This window comes from Anser brachyrhynchus (assembly GCF_964034855.1).
Source record: "Anser brachyrhynchus genome assembly, chromosome: 11".
NCBI classification, from domain to species: Eukaryota; Metazoa; Chordata; class Aves; order Anseriformes; family Anatidae; genus Anser; species Anser brachyrhynchus.
The window spans coordinates 20,732,363-20,748,384 of record NC_137706.1 but is presented as its reverse complement, the minus strand read 5'-3'; the positions used below and the strand labels follow the sequence as shown (position 1 = coordinate 20,748,384).

Genomic DNA, 16,022 nt, shown 5'->3' with positions numbered 1-16,022 from the left:
CTTGTGTTCTGGCAATGTGTAGAGAATGGGCTGGAATTTAACAGCAGATAAAGAATTGGAAAATGCAGCCTGGCAAACATAAATAGTCATTATCACAAGCCAAATTCATTACACCCTGATAGAGACATAGATAAACCACACAGAACGTGGGATAGCACATATATTTTGCAAAAGTTACTCAACACGTCGCATATTGTCACTAACTAAAGTATGTGCCAATAGCATTGCTTTAATTTCCCATCTAGAGAAGAGTCCCATTAATTACTTGTGTGATACATTTCACTTAACCTGAACAAAACCCCAGCATGCCAACCTGGCTCTAACGCCCGACTGCACCTTCCTAGTCCCCGAGGAGGCACAGGGAGCCCTACGGGATGCCCCCTGCACAGGGACATAGCTCCAGCATCATCCCTGCCCAAGGAAGGGGCTATAGCACACAAGAGGAGAAAAACCTCTTAGCATGGCAAATTTCGTGCTGCAAATTATAAGAATGGCCAAATTCCAGTTTGAGGAGTTTCTGTTCACTTTCAGAGTGCACCAGTTAGTTGCTTTGGACATGGCTTCATCATCTCAGTCTTGTACCACTGCCTACAAAACTAATGGCTCACATCAGCAGGGGGGTCTGATGGCCCAGCTGCGTAAAAAAGGAAGGTGCCCTCCCCTATCCTGCCTGCTACTCTCTTCATTAATACCTACTTAAACATCAGTCACAGTTACATTCTACACTGGTAAATTCACCGTGGTTTTGGCTTTTTGAAATACCGGGTGTGGGTCTCCCCAGCCCCGAGCACAAGGGGGAGGAAGGCAAACATGGCTGCAAGCCACCTGTCCGCCTCCTCGCATTCTGGGCTGGAGCCGGAGGCTGAACCACCCCTACTGCAAGTTGAAGCAGCCAAATGGTCATTAACGTGTGCCAGCTGGGATCACCCCCAAGGATGCTTTTGCTGGCTCGGGAGTATTGCAGAACACTACACTGGAGCCATGTCCCTTTCTGCCCTGGATATGTCCCAGACCATCACTAAAGTGCGGAGAAAGAAGAAGGATCAGATGGCATGAGATTCCAGCTTTAACCTAGCAGGGGATTCCCTTTTGCCACGGAAATCCAGAAATAACCTTTAAATTCCCTTTGTACTGGTGCAGAAACAGGAAAGGCACAGGGCCTGGGCAACTTTGTGTTCGTGGGATACAAACAGGGTAATTTTTTCCCCATTTTATTAGTACAAATGCAGGCCAGATCATTAGTAGCTAGCTGACTGAATTCTTCAGTGGAACAATTTCCAAGTCCCATTCAGTTTCTGAAGGTCATAAGTGTTCTTTGCAAAACTGTACCGATCACCATCAAGCAACATTTCCTGTAGTCTCAAGCAAGGATGGAAGTTCAGCAGGCCTGAGTTTGGCTGGTGGAGCCGTGTGAAGACAGTTGCTGTGCAGCTGCTTATAGTGCTCTTATTCTGGAACTAGGCAGTGGACATCTGTTTGCTGGCTTTATCAGTCTGGCACCTTTCACCAATAATATATCAATACATGTTCCCAAATGGAAAGGGGTAGCTCATTATATCATACTAAGCACATGTTGACCATATTGAAGTTAGCAGGCGTCCCCTGAGTGTAATGACCTAAAATTAATTGTAATAAACAAAGAAAAAAGCACCAGAATCCTTTATATCTGCATCTAAAGAATTCTAATTAGGTGGGCTCAATAGTTGATGACTTCTCATTTTTTGTGGAGAAGTTACCAGACTCATGCCAAACTCACGTATTTCCACTGCTTTGCAAGTGTTGTTTTACATGCAGACACTAAGCTAAATCAGTACAGCTGGAGCTGCCATCAACTGCAGACATGGAGAAGAGCATAAAGTGAGAAAAACATCTAGGGTTAGAGTAAGAATGGAGTAGAGTCATACATTATACATACATAAGCAACTCGGGCAATATAACTTAAACATACCTATTGCTCTTTCTTCTGCTTCTTTAGCCATACTAAAATGTCAGAGCACGGGAAGCTCTCAGCTTGGCTGCTCCTTCCAGTTCTGCAGTCCTGATGCTGCTGGCCAGGCTTAATAAAGCATCAAGCAGGGTGTGAGCAAAGAGGTAGGCACAGAAAGGAAGTATGGTGGAGAAGAAAGCGGCATTAATAACGGAGGCACCAATCACCCCAAAAAGAGAAACGACTCCTCAGCTGAAAGAATAGGCTCTGTGAAGGACACAGGAGACTTTCGTAGCAGAGCTGATGCCACAGCTGGCTCCTCCCGCAGCTCAGAGGCACAGCACTGGGCAAGGAGGAAGGAGTACCATTTACAGACCTCCAGCACTGCTCCCCGCCATCACTGGTATCAGATTGAAGGCTTCACCCGTGTGCTCACTGGTTCCCTGCATGCTTTGTAGCACTAGATCGTACATGGCAAAGGAAAGGGCACTCATCATTCCTGACCACTCATAACTGGGAGAAGGAGCTCAGGCCGGCTATTAATGTCTGTGCAAACAGTGAAATGTTAAAACAGCTGAAAAGAAAAAACAGTTGATACAAATGTCAGGGAAGGAAAGGTGAGAGTGAAACTACATGAGGTCTGCAGAAAAACTACACAGCATCAGATAACAGAAGTGAAGAACAGATCTTGATGTAGTTTCTACCACTCCGTAGGGTTACAGCAGAGCAAGGAAAAATGTTTTCCAGCAGGGTTTCAGTTTCAAAGGGAGGGCTATCCTCTCAACTCAGCACTGACAGAGCTGTGAAACAAGCAGGACGTGACATTTCCAGCAGACAACTAAAAAATCTACTCCTAGGGATGTGAGCCTACTGAAATCTATTAAAGGCTTTTCATTTTGTCTCAGAGTAGTAGCTGTTACTGCAGCCTATCAAAAAAACAAACAAGCAAAAAAAAACCACAAAAACCATTTCTTAGAAACATCAACCCATCTCCACCTTTGTGGCATTTAGTCTTTAAAGCAGTCCAACAGCTCCACAGAGCTAGCACAGGCAGAACAGAAGACCTAGCAGACTTGCTTCTTAGTTTAGGCTGTTCTCTGAACAGGCCAGAAAGTTTGTTTAGGTTCAACTCTAATACCATCTTCTGGACTGCAACAAGTTTTCCTTCAAAGTAACATAAAAGGAGTGTCAAAAGCTTCTAGAATGCCTTGAAAGTCTGAGCTGGGGCTTTGTGTGTGTGTGTGTGTTTTAATGAATATATTTCCACAGTTTATAAAGCAACATCTGTGGAGGTCAGGCAATTAATAACCAGCTGAATTATCATTTCCTCCAGTAAATCAGAAGCCATCAGAAGCAGGCCTGTGCAAAGTTCAAGTTTAAGTAAAGCTAAAAGAGTGATAGAATCATAAAAATTAACAAATAGCTAATACTTCAGTCCATCCTCATTATCCGAGGATATACAATAAGTGCATTTATGCAATCATAGGTATTTAACATCACATCCTTACAGGACTGCATGGCAAATAGCATAACATTCACAGCTTTAACAAGAGACTTTGGGACTTCCAGGACACTTACGTGTTCAGAAATCAAACTGGAACAGAGCCCACTTGTGAAGTCTAGAACTGCTATTTGATTTTCAAACAACAAATGAAAGTTCAAAGGTAATCAGATCTGTGTTTTTATACTGACTTAGAGTCAAAAAGAAAAAGTAGAGGCGCTAGGTAAGATTTTAGACCTCAAAACATAGATTAGGACTTTCCAGACTCCTGCCACTGGATAAAAACCAGTTAGAAATATATCCTACAAGCCTTGCTGGCTATTTGTCCAAGGAAATATGATCAAGTCTGGAATTGCTCCCTTTTACACAGGCTGCCAAGTGCTGCCAGGAGACGCTCTCCTGAAGCATGCGCAGCTGACGAGCCTGCGCTTCGTGGTAGAGACATCTCAAGTGAGCAGAGTCACAATTATAGTGTAATTCTTTACTACTACCATAAAAATGCTTCAGCTTTAAAACATAAACTTGAGAAGGGAAGGAAACATAAATTCTTAAACAGTTACTAAATTATAGCTTTTTCTTTCTCCAGTATAATTGTTTTATCTGCATCTAGTATTGATGTCTGCATTATTGTAAAGAGCGCACCTGCTATTTTTAAAGAAGTGGTTGAATGACACTGTAAAAATGTCAATTAGTAAAATATTAATGCTACTTGGGTGTTGAAAATAGAGCTGCTTTTATGACTTTTAAAATTCACAATAGAATTGATTATTTCGGCTGCAATCACAGACAGGATCTTAACCGGCTGCCATCTCGTGGCAGCTGCTGGGATGGTCTGGTGCTGGCTGAAAACTTAAATTTTAGGGCCCAAAAACTGGCCCTAAACTCTATCCTGCTGAATTCAGGACTGGAAGAGGGTTCATGAGAAAACCGTGGCTCTTGTTTGAAAATAACACTGCTATATTCTGTAGGGAAACACTGGGAATAATTTTAGGATGCACACGTGAATACAGAAGAAGGCATCCCACCAAAAGCATCCCTCAAAGCATTACCTAAATTATAGCGACAGAGCTGACCGATGGGCTAAGAGTGGTCTGTAAGGTCTGCTCCAGTTCCCTCTTCCCAACCCCAGACCTGCCCACGGGGCTGAGGCCGTCAGCCCTGACGCCTCCTCAGGACCCTTTTATGCCAGGACTGAGCAGGCTGGATGGGGGTGAGAACACCCAGCTGGGCCACCCCAGCTCTTCGTAGTGCCAAGATTTCTCTTTCATGGGCATTCAAGAAGATATTATCCTTTTCTTCCCTGGTAAACAACTTAACCCAGCGCTCTCGCTAATGCTGCAAAAGGCGTGGGGCTGTGCAATCTATGAGACCAATGAAAAAGGTGACTTATGACCCCGCTTCTCCAAATTATCTGTCCACAAATCCATGGATGTAAGTTTATGCATTCAAGCAGTCCCACTCAATTAAATGGACTTATCTAGGTGCAACTCCTTGTCAAGATGGGATCTGAGAAGCATTCAGTCAATACTGTGCAAGACTTCACTTCAAAGGGTCAAGGCCTTGCTCTTAGAGATCAGTTCTGGAGAACTGAGTGGGAATCAGAAGCGACTCAGTCCGAGTTCAGCACCTAACGTTTCTCCTCTGTGTTTTTCCCCAGGACACTGAGAACGGCGTGGCTCCACCTGCCTTCCCCTAGGGAGCAAGCTGCAGATGCTGATGACCGAGGTGGAAGCGGATGCCAGAGGGGAGCGGAGCAGCTCACCATGCCCCAGCTTTCTCAGCCCCTCGCACTGCTGCCGGGCCCTCGCAGCCAGGAGGCCGGTGGCAGCCAGCACGTAGTCCCGAGGATGCCTTCACCTGCTCGCCCCCACACGGAGCGCTCCGGGGCAGACAGAGCAGAGAGGCGATGCCACCAGCAGCAGGCTCTGCCTCGCCATGATGGAGCTGTACAAAACCCAAACATTTTGTACAGCTTTAGCTGTACAAAACCCAAACAACGGCATGCTACAAGTGAAGTGCAATGTGCAGGAGGCTGCAGCGCGGGTGTGCAGACTATCTGCCAGGGGTTAGATCCTCCCACGGGCCCTACAGTGCTGTGGTTGCAAACTGCGACCTCCTGCAGTTCTGTCATAACCCAAGGAAGAGCTGGGCAGCATCCCTCTTGTCTCCTGTTAGTCAGACAGACAGCAAAAACTGCAAGAGAGTAAAGATACTGCCGTGTCTGTGACACGCACAAAGCTCTACCCTCACCCAGACGGGGATTACTGTCTCATTTCTACGCTCCTTCCAGCTTTCCCTTGGAATTGCCTGTAGGACAGACATGCACTGTTACTTATCCATCATGCAGAGTCTGTTTGCTTCTATCGCTCCACAGGGACACAATATCACAACAACACGTAGAAGGAAACAATATGTTGAAGGAACATACTCTCTAACAGTAGCAGTCTTAAAAATATAAGCAATACCTTGTTGTTCATATCAAATTTCATTTTATGCCTATAAACATGGTATATAAGATTTTTAAAGGCTTTCAGAATGGAGAGCCTGAAACTCAAATACATGTGTATCTGCTCCAGAGTCCCCTTTGCCCAAGCACACGGGGTCCGTACGTGTGAGGACAGGTGCTGCTGCATGTGCCTGCTCAGTCCGCAAAGGCAGAAATATGTTTTTACTTATTTGGCCCTTCACATTTCTTAAAGAGTTGTATTTATGTCGCATGTAACTTTATGAAGGTTTCAGGGATTTTTAAGTATTTAAATACTCTGACTGTACTGGTAACAGATGTTCAATGATATATTTAATTTTTAGTTTTACTGAAAATACCATGTATCAGTTGATATTTTCCATAAAATATAACTCTGAAAGAATGCCTAAGTATACTATACTTCCAGGGAAATGTATCTGAGCCTTTCAGCTACTGCATTAAAATGGGCGCTTCTGAAATTAGTGAGCAAATGTTCTTAGAGTCTAATAGGATTTCTTGTTTGCCAAAAAAATAGCGCTTTCAGGAGCACAATCTTTTGTGTAATCTCTCTCTCACAAGACAGATGGCATCATTAATTGCCTCTATATCTAGTTAAATTTAAAAACCTGTGCTTAAATAATGTTAAAGTTGTCGTACATGCTGACAAACACGAAATATTAAGGTAGAATCAATTGGAAACAAGGGAAGAAATCCAAGACAGAACAAACAGGAAGAATGAGACCACAAGAAACACCGATTGATTTAATATGTCCTTGTTCATGCCAGGAAATGTCACAACCTTAATAATTTAGGGAGCATTTCTACATTTTGGTGAACTCCTGGCTTGAGTGAACCAATTGGCAAAACTCCCATTGACTTCAGTGGGTGAGAATGTCATCCCTTAATCTTTTTAAAGCAACTTTACATGGAAGTTGTCCAATATGGCTTATCCACAGTTCTAATTGCAATGCTTGTGTAAATACATTTTGGGAGTCAAATGTAACTGTGATCTGTATTTCAAAGCTAACCTTATTCTGATTCTCTGGTTTACCACAGTCACCCTACAGTGGTATCAGTTACCAAAAGTCTGATTTTAAGCCTTCTCTGTGCTTAAAATGGAATACAATTATCACTGCACTGCCAAAGAGCCAGCTTTTGCCAATAGATACCATATGCTAACTCTTGGGTTTTAAATACAAGCCCTGTGTTTAGAGCCTTTTCTCACACCATACAAGCTGTGATTTTCAGCTGCCTAGGAGAAACTGACACCCAAACGGATTCAAGTGCATGTAGCCACACCATGTTTTGAAAGTCCAGCCATCCCAGCTTATCCCATTAAATAGAAGCACGTTCCCTTTTACAGTTAAACAGTCTTTAAACAGTGAGGTGGCTAATTGAGGATTCTAGAAGACAACAAACTTGCTCAGAGAAGTAGATGAGTGCACATGCAAGGGCAAAAGACCTAAAAAACAGGGAAATATATTGGGAATACAAGTAATCGAGACTTGATGCTGACATCTTGAATTAGCATCTGCATGCAAATACTAATTTTGAATTTGTACGATTGTACCTAGTAAGCTCAATGACACTATCCATCACTAACAATAGCAATTTTACTTTCTTTTAAAAATATCTCATTTTCTTTAGTCTTCAAACACAAGGCCACTACCTGAATGCTGAATGCTCTGCTTCTTCACCCAGAATTTGCTTTATTTTTTTCTAGCATTATGCTTTAAGTTTGTACACCAGGCTTAATATTCAACCTTATTGGCCAATACCAACCAAACTCGCAAGAAGGTAAAACTCGTATATATTAATATCCCATGAGATTCCTAGGATAGTTGGATAGAGGAAAGAGACCTTAATAGTGACCTTACAATGGGAAAGGCTGCAAGGTAAGTTCAGCTGGAGGACACACATGGGAACTTAAATTCAAGGCATGAATCTATCAGCTATCTTGTACCAGCTCAGAGACAGTAACTCCTGACCCAGGGCTGTAACTTTCTGAGACATGGTAACCGGACTGCTTCCCATTATCTGTTCTCTACTTAAATTAGCCACTGTACAATCCCTCTTTTTTTTTTTTTTTATATATTATTTTTTAGAGAGCAAAACACAAAAGATTCAGAACATTTTGAAACTAAAATGCACTATGTGGTCTTACCCATGAGACCACCACCTGTAACTACCAGCTTAATGCAGAATGCACTTATTTTAGGAAAAAAAAAAGTCAGTGGAAGAAATTCAAATATTATTTTCTTATCATTCGGCTTTGAAAGAAACCCTTCAGGCTTTGTTGGGTTGTTTCTCTTCAGGCTGACGTAGAAGGTTCCTCAGGTCCACCTGGCAGATCAGGTCTAAATTTTATGTTACTGTTAAAATAACCACATGGTCTACCTACCTCCACAGGCCTCACCGCTGAGAAATAAAATGTTTAAGAGGGCAGATCTTTCTCCTGACTATTGTTTGGAGTCAAGTTGGAAAGCAGGCATTTCTTGATCTCAGAGGGACATTATGAAGTAATGCATCTGCCCCACTCACCTGCTGCTCCATTGTTTGTGGATGGATGAAAGTCACAAAATCAACTGAGAAGTAACCAAGCACTCCTTTCGATTTACAGGTTTCTCCAATTTTTAAGCAGAGTGAATTAAGAACTGCTGGATCAACAGAACACTGTGGAATGGTAGTGCCAGATGATCGCAAAGGTCCATCAGCATGGAGCTGGTCTCCAGACGACACTATTGTTATCTCGCCTGTCGGCTCTATCAGCATATCCACTGTAAGGTTTGTGACATTTTCTGAGAACGGGAAGGCTTCTATCACACCACCTAGTAAGAAATGAATTAGCTGTTAAGCTAGTAATCAAATTCACATACGACGCTCTTCAGAGTGCACAGAATGAAACCATCCAGCTCCTATTGTGCTCAGACATTGCAGGGAGGACTGCTATGGAGACAGAGCAAGTAAATAAATGTAATGTGAGCAGCATAGCTAGGACCCATGAATCTCTTAGAAAAGAAAGATCTCAGCTACTATAGCACCGAACAGTTCAACCAGTGGCTTTTGATCTGCAGATGCTTTGCAAGCAGTTCTGAACTTGAACTATATCACACATCTGACGGGAGGAGTATGCTTTTGGGTAATATGAATGAACCCTGGACTGTCCTGCAGCACAGCCAAATGCCAGGGCCAGAACAGCAGTGAAATGGCAGTGTTGGGACCTCCGGGGGGTGGTGTCTCCTGCTGGGAACTGCTCTTGGAGATTCCCATCCATACAATGGTCTGAGATACATAGTCTGCCTTTTGGTATTCACCCACACAAGGAACTTGGTAGGTAGATGGGAATGCTGGAAAAGCTGACAACTCCTAGCATGGTTGTCCGTAGGAAAATCACAAAGAAATTTGCTTAGCATTCTGGGTTTGCATTTTTAGTGCATATAATGCCGTAACTCATTTAGTTAGGACAAATTAATATGTAATGAAAACTGGTACTCTGTATGTTACATGGCATTGTTTTTCCCAAAAATATGTTCCAAGCTTTGAATCACCATTATCTCTTCCACACGTGAAGAGATGCATGAAACATGGATATCCATTATATACAATGCGAAACAGTGGCGCAGCAGCAGGATGGAGTTACCACAGAAATTTACTACCCAAGCACAAACACTGCATCTTTTCAATCTAAAATTTGGCATACAAATATAGGATGTTAACATATCTGGAGAAAGCCCCCTCACAGAGTCCCTGATTTGCAGTGATTAGAAGATGGTTTTACCTGCACTGCCCGATATGGACAAACCTGGGCTCTCTTTTGAGCTCCCCACCAGCTGGACACTGGTCAGCTCTGATGCAGGTGCCATGATGGAGTTAACGCAGGAAGCCCTGGTGAGCTCTCAGCACCGTGAGAGAACAAAACTTCCAGCTCTCAGATTGGAACTTATTAATGTTCCTTTAGCTGGAGGGCAAGAAAGAGCACGGCAACAGTCTAACTAGGCGTCTGTAACAATGGACTGTAAAGGACAATAAGGCACTGCATTACTGATCCTCAGCAGTGATACCACCTGCTTGAAAAGCAAAAACTGGGGGGAAAGCTCGGCTTTTCTCCAGGCCTGACTTTATGCAATATATGTAGCACCCTGAGTTTACATACAGCTTGCATCCTAGTCCTATGGGAGAAAAAAACGACTCGCAGATGTTTGCTCACCAACAGCCAAAGATGAAATATTCTTACACTTACCTGTGTGCAAACTCACACGTTAACATCCTCTAAAGAAGTTCTTTGCCAAATGTGACAGCCTCCAGTACAGAAACCCAGAATTAAGGAGTTGGTGCTTATTGAGTTAGAATTATATAAGAAAGATAAACCAGAATTAATATAGGTTACATGCTTGGATAGGACATATGAATGATAGAATAGCTGCCTATAATTCATTCGTAAATGAACATTTGAAGCATAATGGAGAAATAAAAGGAGATAAATATTTAAATGGGCCCAAGATTAACAAGAATATGGCATACAATATGGTATAATTACTCCTTATAACACTTAACAGCGACTTTGCAGTCTTATTTACCTTGACTAAGAAATGTTTGGAGGAATTTTTCCCATGTAGGGAATCGTTTCTCATTGACTGGCTGTACGTGCTGTGCTAAAAGGCCCGGCAGCTCCTGGGAGATCTTCACCAAAGCTGGCTCCTGCAGAAACAAATTAAATAGAACCACAAGCAATTTTACTACAGAAATGAAAACTGCTTGTGGGGTGATTAAAAACCAGGCCTCCAACAGGCAAAAAAAAAAAAAATGTGGTTACTGTTTACCCACAGTCAGGAAGCCTTTTTTAATTTTTCTACTTACTACTCTTCCCTCCTATTGAAAATTTTCCTTCTCTGAAAGACAATTCCACCCCCCACCTTCAGTACAGCATCTATTTCATTATAATTTATATCAATAATTTGATCTGGCAACTGAAAATGCTAAGCACTTGGTAACTGCTTAGTGATCAATACCAGCAGTCAATAACTTCTATATTGTTTATATTTTGGATCTGAGCATATTGAAATAGTCACATATACCAGAAATACTTTTATGGACTTTATGTTTGAGCTGTTATATAACACAAACAGCCTCTAGTCACAAAGAAAAGGGGGGGGGAGAGGAATAATCAACCACGAGTGTTTTTAAAATGGGAGACATTCTTATTGCACTCCCCAGTCTGTAACAAATTCAGAAGTGTATTAGTGCCTCTATCTTTGGTAGAATTTGATTAGTCATATTATAGGAGATAAACAAGCTTTTTCCTAGTTTCAAGTTCTTTACTATATTATTACACACACAAAACAACCCCATTAAATACAGAAACTAACTGCATTGCTTTTACTGTTCAAAAATGTCCCAGAAGTACGCGAGCATATAAAGTGCAAGGACCCTGACTCTATTGCTTCAGGCTCCTTTCCTTGCTGCTTCATAAGCATCCTCCTGCTTCCCCTGGGTCTCTTTGCTTCTATTTTACATTCTCTCTCTCCAGCATCCAGTGCTTCAGAAGATGACCAACTGTCCTCTGATCTTGGCAATGTCCTAAGCCACAATCATATTATCGGGAGCTCTGGAGGAACACGATAAAACCTTATGGCTAAAATCTAGGATAAGAAAAAAAAATACCTATTTTTCCAGATAAGTGAATTTGAAGAGATGGGTTTTGTCATGAAAAACATGATGTAACGTAACCAAAAATACAAATTCAAAATCAGCGTACTGTGATTTATCTAGTAAAATGAGAAGGAGCATGGGCCAATAACTGGGGTGTCAACTCCACGTATGGGAGACCTTGGTACATCTTGTTCCTCTATGCGATTTGCCTGGTGAGACTTTGGAAAAGTGACTTTCTTTCTGTGCCTCGGCTGTCCAGCCACAAAAGGGGGATAATTGCTGTGCCCTACCTAGATCATGTGGAATCGAGGAAAAAACGCACGAAAATATCGAGGTGCTTAGATATGACAGTGATCTAGGCTACGTGAGCTCCTGTCATATAAGGAGAAAAGTATGTTGTTGACTTTAAACTTATCAGAAAAAAAATGTTTAAAAATGGTTTGAGTCAGCGTAACAACATACTGCAAAGCATAAACTTAACCTTATGGCAAAAACAAAGGACTATATAAAAAGCAAGATTCAAGTTCAGAATTTACCCAGAGTTGGGTCCTACCCGATAGCTTCCTTCCAAAACAAATCTGTAACTAGCAATTTTGGGTTTTGATAGCTCAGCTGACTAAAACAACAGAAAAGTGAGCAAATATCAGTTGGCCTTGTCTTGGTTTGTATTTGTGTTGAAATATTGCTAAGCCAAGAAGTCACAAGATCAGGTGGTTTGTTACACAATGAAAATAAATAAGAGCTTTGGAGAGAGAATCTGAGCCATGATGAATGTCATGGAGCTGCTGACCTACAAATCAGTTTGCACCTGTCAGTGCATTCAGCAATACCTCTGTCACACCGAGTCTCATCCCTAAGATCTAATGACTGGGTATTGAGCAATTTAAACAGAAATCTGAAAACAAACAAACAAAAGAAGAGGTATGCCATGGTTGCCTGAAAGCTTTTGATGAATTACAGGGGGAAAAAAATAACAATAATCCCTGCTGGATGCGTAGAAGCATTTGAGAGTGCTGTGACCAAGCCTGTATAAATAAAAATTAAACAATGGCTATGTGAACTGGGCCGCAATTTCCCACTGCAACAATTTTGAGGGACATTAGGGCAGCCATGCCAATTCCACGGAGCAGTGCTGGGGACAGTTGTGACTCCTTTTAGCCAGAGTTGTTTTCATGGATCACACGCTGCCGCGAAAGAAAGCTCCCTAAACTGGGTGCTAAATCAAGCAGAACTTCCATACTCCGAAGAGAAACTTCACTGGTTCGTAAGTGGAGGCTGCTGGCAAGACACAGAGCCCATTCACCTCACCTGCACGCAGAGGAACATCGTGTGCCACTACTGCCTGTCCACGAGGGACATCAGACGGGCAAGACTCCTGTGGCACTTCCTCAATGGACCCAGTGTTGCTTGCTTAAATAAGGTGAAATAGCACGGGAAAGGGTCATCAGCTCGGGATAAATGCCTGTTAGGGCCGTGGGGATGCCCATCGCCAGGCTCAGGAGCACCTTGCAGTTCAAAGCACCCTCTGTACTAGCTGACTGCGAAGGCTGCACGCATCAGAACCAACCGCCTTACTGGAAGAAGATGGGGGTTTTTACAGAAATGACTGATTCAAGAAAATCTGAGAAATGTTCTTGAGAGATCAGACCCAACCTAACGGTGCTTTTACCAAGGAACGCCTAGATAATCCAGGTGTTCACACAAGGAAGATAAGCGACCGCTTTTTCAGGATCAGCACCTGGAATTCTAGTTGAAGGTTTTTTTGCAACTGTAAGCTCTAAAAAGGCAATAATCCTGATTATAGGGAGTTTTACTAGGCAAATTCAAGCCCAGATCCAACATTCACTCATGGAGTCAAACCCTTTAAAAGGATCAGTGCTCTGTAGGCTAATTTCATTTAAATTGGACGGTATCTCCAGCAGAGCTTACCAATGTTTTCTCTCTTGATGTGGCCCAAAACGATTCAGAATCATAGGCTCAGTGTAAACAGGGAGCATTTGTTCAAATCTTTCAGCTGATTTTTCTTAGTACAAGAAAAAAATGAGCAGCCTAAATGCTGTTTACGTCATGTAGAAACCTTTAAATCTGTCCAAATGTTTTGCACCTGTTTATAATGCTGAATGCGCATTAAAAAATTACACATGTTCTCTCTGAATCCAAAATAGTTTCTTGCCCTTCTGCATGCTGAATTTTAGAAGGCTTTTTTAGAATAGTGGTTGCAACAAAAAATAGGACCAAATGTGGCATATGCTGAAGGAAATCTTCTCGAGAAAGATCAGTCAACAAAGAAAAGCCTGTTGAGAAGATAGGTACATAAATAGAAAGAAGAAATAGAGTTAGAAATAGGAAGAAAGACCTGGGAACAGAAAGAGGCTGCAAAGCAGAATGCATGAGAAAGTCCTGGGGATTTTTAGCTAAAAATCCGATTGAAAGGAAATTATTTAGACCTTGCAAGCAAACAGAGTGAAGAAAGTAACTTCCAAGTAAGTAAAGCTGACTGGGCCAGAGAAGAACAAAATCAGCAGACAGATCCTCAGCAAAACAAACTGCCATAGCTTTGCTGAAGTCAATGAAGCTATGGCAATTTATGCCACTTCAATGGCACTATGACAATTCACACTGTTTATACAGTATATCCTTTATATTGTGATCAGTGGAGCTGTGATAACTTATTCTAGCTGCCTTGACGTGAATTGGTCCAGCCCAGCTTATTCTTATGTTCTCAATAACATCAGCAAACACGGCAGTATTAGAAGAGTCCAGTAACTGCTTTCGGACTGCAGTCCAAATAAGTTTAATTACTTCTTATTTTGCAAAACTGATTCAACAATTTCTTCAAATTCAGACAGATACCTGCTGACCAGAACCACAACCTACCCCACTGAACAGAACAATCTGAAAGGTTTGTAAAAATCGAAACAGTTTTGGATATGATACACTGATTACCCTACCTACTTAAAAGTTTGCAACCTGATTGAGAGCCCGAGCATTTAATAATAAACTGAAAATTTCAAAATTAAAAAGTGCCAATTTTGCCTTCCATGAGCTGGAAAAGTATGTTCTGATAGAAGGTAACATCATGTAAAACAGCCATCATTACCAAGTAACACAAATGTTTTTCGTATGTAAAATTGCTTTGTAAAATATTTGCTCCATCTGCTGAAAGTAGCAAAGACAATTTTCCCTGATAGCTAATGGCCCATTTCAGCTGTATGGCAAGTGATTCACCGTGGCTGCGACTTGCATTAAGTAGAATGGCGAAAACAGTGCACAGAATTCTCCACTTATGTAGTATTATCTACTCACTGCTTCCTGAGAGCCCGTCCCTCATTATCACGGCCTTCGCTTTGGATCAGCACACAGGACTAGGGTTGCTTTGACTCAAGAGGCTTTTTGTCAAACTGAGGCACATATGCTATGCTTCAATACAAAAGCACAAAACAGCCACTTTCCTTGACTACAAGAACAAGAAGGTTAGTTCTCTTTCAACTTTCCAGCACTTAAACTGCTGTTCCTTTTTTCACACCACATGGGGCCATGGTTTTCTCTTCTGGCTCATGCTGTCACTCTGCACGCTGAGGATTTCAATATATAAAGATCAAGCACTTCTTTTAATTCTAAATTCAGCTACATACACGCGCACACAAAGCAAAAAATACTGGCCTGGTCCAAAACACCCCTCCCAATTGCTTCAGTTTCATTGTATACTCTGCTACTTACCATACCTCTATTGAAAAGCACATGTTTACATTGTGCCCTGAACTGCTTCAACATCTGCTAACAGACCAATAAAAGATAAATAAACCAGGATTGTTTAGAAAGAGAGATCCTTTCTATTTCCTCTGAACACTCCTAAACTGGCAGCAGCAATATGCTGCCGAGATCCCTTTTTGTAGATGTCATCTCAGAAAACAATATATGCGGGGAAATCAAATACAAAATCGCTACCGCCTGTGCTACCAAGAATCAGGCAGAAGGAGGATCTTGAAAGCTCCACGAGCCTGTCAAATAATTCTGCATGTTTATGCACGGCATGTTAATTTGGGATGATGAGAATTTCATTAACGAGTTTGCTTTCCTTTTCCAAAAAATACTCTCTGTGCATTGGCATTTTATGCATAAGAGCATCTATTTGGCAAGATCGTGGCCCTCATTTTTCAAGGCTCCCCAAGCGTACCTTCAGAATGAGAAAAACATTACACAGTTTTCATACTTTTCTAAAAGTCCTTTAAAAAAAATAATTAAAAAAAAATCCTACATTTATTTCAAATGCAAGATTTGTGAGTTCAGGACTTTTGGATGATAATACTTACACAAACTGAGATAACTAATATTTGAGTGAATCTTTTCTGAATTTTAATTAATATCTGCAAATGCACAATCAATTCAGATACTCTCAGATTAATAAGATTTTCCTAATTAGATTGTTTGTCTATATTTCAAACTCTATAAATTTTGTTCAGTCGTGTCGTCCATCCCCC

At 41.7% G+C, this 16,022-nt stretch overlaps 1 protein-coding gene across 6 annotated transcripts in view; it reads right to left on the bottom strand.

Annotated features, from left to right (window-relative positions):
• IQCH (IQ motif containing H) overlaps positions 1-16,022 on the bottom strand; it is an 85,031-nt gene that overhangs the window by 13,212 nt on the left and 55,797 nt on the right. For all 6 annotated transcript variants that reach the window (XM_080551487.1, XM_080551485.1, XM_080551486.1 and 3 more), the window contains 2 exons: positions 10,470-10,590; positions 8,434-8,720 (listed from right to left, as the gene is read on the bottom strand). In XM_080551487.1, the coding sequence (XP_080407613.1) occupies positions 8,434-8,720; positions 10,470-10,590 (408 nt within the window). The remainder of the gene's footprint in view (positions 1-8,433; positions 8,721-10,469; positions 10,591-16,022) is intronic.